Below are 7,533 nucleotides of genomic sequence, written 5' to 3'. Positions count from 1 at the left end.
CTTGGAGGCGCTTTGGAATCCCTCCCTGGCTTTGAAAAACTGGTCTTGTACGTTCACTCTCCAGACCTTTATAACAAAAAAGGCCATAATTAAGCAATATTCCCTCCCTCCCGGCATGGAAAACTTCCACACAGGAACCACATGATTATGATGTCACCACCTAAACACATTGCCAATTCTAGGAGAAACAAAGTGAGACCACAAGCCAAAGTATTTTGCCTTTCTCACGTAGTAGAACGGAGTTGAATTAAACCAATAACAAACAAAATGCGGAGCTGCGCGCGTCGTCGTAAATCTTTAGCCTCCCGCCCACCCTCTCTTCTTTACCCCAAGTACTGATGTGACAATAGGTCCAATTATTCATGACCTATCCACGAGTCAGCACTTGGGACTTTTCAAAACCTGTAATTTTCCGTCAGTCTGATGAAAGAAAAGTAGGCAGCGCAGCAAGCAATCGGCTTTTGGTGCATAGCCTGCAGTAGCCAAAAATGCTTCAAGAGCGCGCCCTGCATTGCCGACTGCTTGCCACAGAGAGCCGGTGGTATTACTATCGCCCTGAAAGACGGCTTTTGCCTCCGTCAACCTCGTGATAAATAATCCCGCATCAATTATGTATTGAATGCTGCATAATAATGTATTATTTGCAGTCTCAGAGAGGTTAGCATCTTGATCCAAAGCATCAAAAATGAACACCCCTCTCGCGGTCTGACTCTCCATTTAGTCAGCACACAACTAGTAGTTCCTGCCTCCAAGTGTGGTTTCTTTTCACATCATTGCTCCTCTCTCCATCTCCGATTAGCTCTTTCCATTTTCTTCCCCCTCCCTCCTGCCTGTTCTGTCTGAGATGTGAGTGCTGAACGTACCAAGGGGAAGGGAGAAGGTTAATGGACCAAGAATTAGTGGACCAAGAAAATGGAGTCTACAGTACAAACAAGGGAGAGGAGAGCAAGGAAGGAAAAGAATACACCGCTGCTGGAGACCTGGGGCGTGCGTACAGAGCACCACCGCAGGAGAAACGAGGAGGAACAGCTGGAGCGAGTCTCAAAGGGGTGGGGGCGGGATACGAAATCTGAGCAAAGAAGGCGTCTCTCCTTATTCTATGAGAGGTGGAGAGACATCCACGTCGCTCCCGCTCCCCCTCTGTGCACATCACTGGGAAACGCTCAAGCCTGGCCGCACGGATAACCAGAGCAACGGCACAAGCAGCCAATTGCCTTCCAGCGCCTCTTCTTCCTTCTCGACCAATCAGGGAGCGGCGCGGCCGCAACCTTGCAGTTGGCTGGAGCCCAGAGCCAATCGACAGAGGCGGGAAGGCGGGGGAGCGGCTGGAAGGGCTGAGTGTGAGGTGAATGGGGGGCCGCGTGCCGAGAGGCTATAAGAACCTTGAAGCCGGCGCGCGCTGCTGCAGACAGAGCAGACGGTTTGCGGGAGTTGAGGCTGGTGTCGCGCGCAGCAACTGTTTCAGGATTTTTCTGGGGGGTGCTGCTGCCGCCGCCGCCGCCGTTTCCTGCCACCTGCCGCGCGCTTTCGTTCGCGTTCTCTCGGAGTCATCATGAAGACCAAGTTCTGTAACGGGGGTGAGGCCGACCCTTCCCCGCTGGGGCTCCTGCTGGGATGCAGCTCGGGCCCGGTCCTGCCCGCCCTCACCCAGACGCCCTCGTCTCCGGCGTCGCCACCTTCCCCTCACGCCGAGGCCGAAGCGAAGGAGCTGGGGCTCCGGGGGCGGGAGCAGCAACAGCAGCCCCTGCTTCTCGCCCTGCCGCCGCCCTCCCCGACCCCGCCCTCCCCGCCGCTGGAAGAGCAGTCCGACCCCCGCACCCGCCGCAAGGCGTATCTGTGGTGTAAAGAGTTCTTGCCGGGGGCGTGGCGAGGACTGCGGGAGGAGCAGCTGCGCATCACCCCCATCAGGTTAGCACCTTTCGGGCGGGGGGGAGGGGGCTTCATTCCCCTGAGAGCCGGCGGGGGTGGGGGGGGGATATGGGACGTCCCAGCACGGTGGCGGTTCTGAGTATATGCAGAGTACGCTTTTTGAGTACGCCACTGAGTAACCATTGTTGGTTCATCTAGTTGGCATGAAGAGACTAGGCTTCCAGGAAGGCAGGCTAGCAACCGTTGGCTTTCCTTTTTTAAAGTTGATAACTGGGGGAAACGTGGGTGGGGCAATTGGCTCTGTCAGGGCGTAGCAAGGTTGAAGTGTGCCCTGGAACAAGAAGTGGAGATGGACCCCTGCCGCCTTCTCTCCACATCCTCCTTCCTTATTGTATAAGAACTAAAGGGACATGTTGAAAAACAAAACATTCTTGGTATGCTTTTTAGCTTGCTTGTATGAAAAATAAAATAAAAATTAATCACACGTTCTCCACACTCCAGAGTAGCCAGCAGCTTGTCACTGAGGCAGAAGGGGAGCGTGGGCTGTTTTCCAGTTGTTGGGACCCCATCCCTCATGGACCCAGGGACAGTTGTCTCCCTTCTTCAGTTATAGCCACACCCTTGAGCTCTCTTGTACCTGGCACTTTTTGTCCAAGAATTAGTCCTTACACTGTGTCCATGGTGGGTCCTTTACACCACCTTGTATCAGGCAGGGGTGTAACTACCATTAGGCAAGGGGAGGTGGCTGCCTGGGGGCCCCCACGCCTCGAGGGGCCCCCCCAGAGGCAAGTCGCATGTGAAGTGAGTGTGTGTGTATCAGCGAGGGGCCCATTTTAAAATTTTGTCTCTGGGCCCACTCCAGCCTCATTACGCCCCTGGTATCAGGTCTGCTTTAAGCAGTGAATCTTTGCACAGTGAAGTGTCCAAATGGTAGTCACTTCCAAGTAGAATGTTAAAAGAATGTCCCAGAATTGATGGAAGGTTATGTTGGGGGAGAAGGCAGGCTCACTGTTTCTGAGTATTTAGAGGTCCTGTGTTTTTGCATATAGTCAAGATAATGTAATGTTTTGTGTCTCAAGATATTTGACGACACCAGAGATAAATTAGTGGATTGCATCAGTGGCCATCATCTCCAAAGTGACAAGGGGTTTTGGAGGTGAAACATTCTGGTCATAACCACCATTTGTTGAATCAGACATTGATGCCACACACCATTGTTGACAAACCCACTTCAGATCATGGCTTCTGATTTTGACTTTCTGGCTTATAATTCCGTTGCATTAAACCATATACAAGCCTTTTAAACCATGGCTTAGTGTGGTGTCTGAGTCAGTGTTTTCTCTACAGGGCCTCAGCTGGGGACTGTGTTGGGGACAGAATATAGCTTTTGAGATAAAATAATACGTTGAAAGTATTGTTAGTCTTTGTGAGTGCACATGTTTCTTTTGACCACTAGTAGGTTGGTCAAACAGGCATTTGAAACACTATGAAAACTTGTTTAGAGAGTGGGATGAGTACAATATATACCATGGGCAGCGGTGCCATATTCATGCAAGTTTCAATCCTGAAAGAAACTATTCTGCTTTCAACCTGAGCTGCTTTGCACAACACAGAAATCACTTCTGTGAAGGAAGTGGTGTAAATCCCAGCTGTAATGTATGTGAGAAATGTTTGCCTCTTGTCATATGTATATGTGGCAAAAATAGACATTATATTCTTGCCATGTGTGACAAACATGCTTGTGCACGTTTGAACTATATATGCAATACAGATATTGTTTTTATGTAGCAAACCTTGCTGTTTGAAATAATATTAGCTGGTGACTGTACTGGAGAGCCTTGCATTAGCCCAGCATCAAAAAGATTAGCCTTCTGTTGCTAAAACTCCTGAAGCTCACTGCTAAGTGGAGTTTCATGCTGTTGTCATTATTTAGCAGATATTTCAGGAACCTACTGTTCAAAATGCTTTAGAAATGTGCACAAAATTTGAGGCAATCATGACACTTGGGCCAAATATTACTTATCATGTGATTTCTGAACAACAAAAATTAGTGTATGGCTTCTATTCTGAGATCTCTTGAATGAAACTGTAGCAATATGAGTCATCTCTTGGCAACAGGTTCTTGAAGTATCAGGAGCCTTACTCCAACTCATAATGCCAGCAATATCTAGAGTAGATAATGGGCTTGTATATAGTGTATAACTGGTTGAAGTTCCTGCACTAGCCAGCTGTCATGGAGTTTGTGTTTTGAAAAGTTGCTTGTTAAGCAACTTTTTTTGGAAAGTCCAAGGTGTTGGCTCATAACAAAAGTATTGTACTTTATGCCTTTCTCTAACATTTTTTTGGATGGTAACAGAGTATATTCAGGATTAAACAGAGTAAAGTTGAGCTCTAGAAGACATTTTTCAAGATACATAGAGAAAGCTTAATTGCAAATATCTCCATGTCCTCTCATTCTTTGTAAAGTGCCATATGTATGGATGGTGCTATAAATGTATCTTACGATTCCTGTAAAATTTGAAAAGCTTTTTTATATAAAACAAGCTCTTGCTGAACATTAATTCTTTCAGCAGCATTGCATTAGTATTCTTAGAGTTACTTTTCACTGCTTGCTGAATGCATGTTTTCTCCTATAAATGAGGAGCTCTGAAATGGGGTTTATTTTAATGTGTTAACAACATCCTGGAAAGGGCCTCTGAAAATGAAGAGTTTTGAATGCAGTGAAACTGTTTAAATATATTGCTAATTAACTTGCAGCTGCATTGTAAGCTATGGGACCTTACTCATTTGTTCATCTTATTAACATGATGTGTGAAAGTGGTAGGGAAGCTGGTGATGATTCTGTCCTGTGATAGTAAACTAGAAATTGACTCCCAGAATACCTTGTATATGAGCAGCAGGTAATTTTGACCTAAGGTAAGATCTGGCAATGAAGTTGTGCCAAAAATAATTGCCTCTGGTTAGCATATTTTAGTCTGACCAAAGACTGAGCTCACTGAATTCCATCTGATTACCTATCTTAGGCGATGTTGCACTAAGATCAATAATAGACACCCATCTTTTTAAAGCCATGCTTCTCAGCATGTGTATGTACATTGAAACAGGGCTCACTTCCAAGTAAGTACACTTTGGTTTAAACTGAGAATGTTTTTGGACTCATACCGGGAGGCTTTTAATGTACAGATCAACCTCATTAATTGTGGTACCGCTGTTCATAGTACCGTGTATTTGTGGTTGTCTGATTGCCACCCAACCTTATTATCCATGGATACAAAAGGATTAAAACCCATGTATCTGCAGTTTTGTGATGGCCGGAAATGATAGAGATGATTTCCGGCCACCATTTTGTGAAGAAGAGCCATTTTGTGGCTCATTTGGTTTTTAAAAGCATTTCTTCCCATGGTGTTTTTTGGGGGAAATGGTGGATTTGGGACTGGGGTGAGGGGCATTCCTGGACAGCTAGAGATCCATGGAGCATGGTAGAGCACTTTCATTTCCCCCCACTCTTTTTTGCCCATTTTCCAGTCTCCAGTGCCCAGTTATCTGCTGTTCCCTTATCCACAGTTGTAGTGGAGAATGGAACACCCACATATAATGGGGTTCACCTATATGTTTGCATGTCTAGAGTGAAAAAATGCTTATTTTGCTTTGGAGTGACTCAAGAACTGTGGGATTTAGTGGCCCACATGTTTTGCTGTGCAACGCAGGCAGTTCTGAGCCACCCATGCTGCTTTGGGCATGTAAGAAACTGCTGGAGGTCTTGTAACTTTTTTGAAGAAGCCTGCAAATACTTAATAGAGCTCACAGAGTGTGGGCGCACTACAAGTATTTGCACTCTTGTACACACAAAAAGCAGAAGATCTCTACGATTTCTCAGATGCCCACAGCAGCACAGGAAGCTCGGAACTGCCTGTGTTACACTGTGAAACATGTGGGCCAGTGTTTCTTTAAGAATGAGTTTCCCTTTGGAACAGGAACCATTTTCTTATTCTTTTTGCTGTGTAGACTGCTTTGAACTTCTGTTTAAAAAGTGTTAAATAATACTGGCTGACATTCGGGTAGTTACTTGTGAGTTTTCCAGTTAAGCTATGGCCAGTCTTGCAGGAGTGAGCATGAATTGGTTCCCTTTGAAAAGCATAGTTTGCCTTGGTTTGCATTTGGATGGGTGGTTATATATGAGCACTGTTCCTTAGGAGATGAGGCCATAGCTGAGTGTTGGAGAGTCTGCTTTGCCTGCAGAAGATGTCCGGTTCAGTCCCTGGTGTCTCCAGGTAGGGCTGGGAAATACGCCTTTCTAAGACCTTGGAGAACTGCTGCCACTCAGTGTAGATTCTCAACCTTGGATTCCCAGATGTGGTTGGACTGCAACTCTCATCATCCTCAGCTGATTATTGTGGTTGGGGATGTTGGGAGTTGTAGTCCAACCACATCTGGGGACCCAAGGTTTAGAATGCCTGGCATAGACAATACTGGGCTAGATCGACCAATGGTAAGGCAGCTTCCTATATTACTAGGTGCCCCTTTCTGGTTTTTCCATCTAAGGTTCAGAGCACCTGAGCATTCTGGTCACCATTGAGGTGCTTGTATGTACTTACTTGTGTTGTGATATCTTTTTGCAACTTGATACACATTAAATATAGCTCCTTGTGCTTTAGTATTTTAAATCTGACTTTCATCCTCCTCTCAAAGGTATTTAAACTAGCCAAAGCTTTCATTTTAGTGCATGCGCTGTCTCCCCGCACCATCAAGTAACTGTTGAGGGGTGCTTTTGTCTCTGTACTGTGAATTCTGTGTATGCAGCAAAACTGAATTCATCGTGTGCTGTTCCATTACTTCTGCAGTAGCACAAAAAATTGTCAAGTTCTTTGGGTGTTCTCCTTGTGCCTTACTACTACAAATATTTATATACTGATTTTCAACAAAAGTTCCCAAAGCGGTTTACATAGAGAGATAAAAATAAAGATGGCTCCCTGCCCCCAAAGGACTTTAATCTAAAAATAAACATAAGATAGACATCAGCAACAGCCACTGGAGGGATGCTGTGCTGGGGTGGGATGGGGCAGTTGCTCTCCCTTTGCTCAATAAAGAACATCACCACTTTAAAAAGATGCCTTTTTGCTCAGTTAGCAGAGACTAACCTTAGGTGGAGGATGCACTCTGTCTCCCCACAGACAAGTGACTGCAGATAAGAGGGATGACACCTCTGAAAAGTGGGATGTGCTTAATTGAACTTAGTAAGAGCATGTCCTGCTCAGATAGTTAGACAGTAGATTGCACAGGAATGCAATGACTTAAATTTGTTCTAGCAAGTAACTGCAGATTCGATTTCCCCCCTTCCACCCTGTTAGAGAGGTGAAAGGTATTCACTCTTAACTTTGAAAACCCAGAGCACTTTATCTTTATTCCTCAAAGCACCCTCCCCCAACCTTTTGAACTCTAATTCGACACATGAACAACATTGCTGACACTGTAGAAAAGATTCCCACATAAATAATTCCTTCTGGCTATATTGGGCCAGTTTATGAATTTAAAATGCAAAATTTGTACTGAATATAGGGACAGTTTCATTGCTTTATGAGATCATTGCCTGTGAAATCGGGCAGAAGATTTTTGGTGGGTGACCCTCTTCTCATTTTGCATTCCTCTTGCTGCTGCCTGCATCAG

At 45.7% G+C, this 7,533-nt stretch overlaps 1 protein-coding gene across 2 annotated transcripts in view; it reads left to right on the top strand.

Annotated features, from left to right (window-relative positions):
* The first annotated feature begins 1,276 nt into the window (after window positions 1-1,276).
* CHKA (choline kinase alpha) overlaps window positions 1,277-7,533 on the top strand; it is a 39,822-nt gene continuing 33,565 nt past the window's right edge. The window contains exon 1 of one of the 2 annotated variants that reach the window (XR_008319361.1): window positions 1,277-1,908. Coding sequence is in view for 1 of the 2 variants with exons in the window: in XM_053309028.1 (XP_053165003.1) it covers window positions 1,553-1,908 (356 nt within the window). In the remaining variant the exon portion in view is untranslated. The remainder of the gene's footprint in view (window positions 1,909-7,533) is intronic. The other variant, XM_053309028.1, reaches the window with a different exon arrangement.

Source organism: Hemicordylus capensis, chromosome 1 (assembly GCF_027244095.1).
Source record: "Hemicordylus capensis ecotype Gifberg chromosome 1, rHemCap1.1.pri, whole genome shotgun sequence".
Classification (NCBI taxonomy): domain Eukaryota; kingdom Metazoa; phylum Chordata; class Lepidosauria; order Squamata; family Cordylidae; genus Hemicordylus; species Hemicordylus capensis.
The sequence above is the reverse complement of the archived record's forward strand: the minus strand, read 5'-3'. Positions and strand labels throughout refer to the sequence as shown.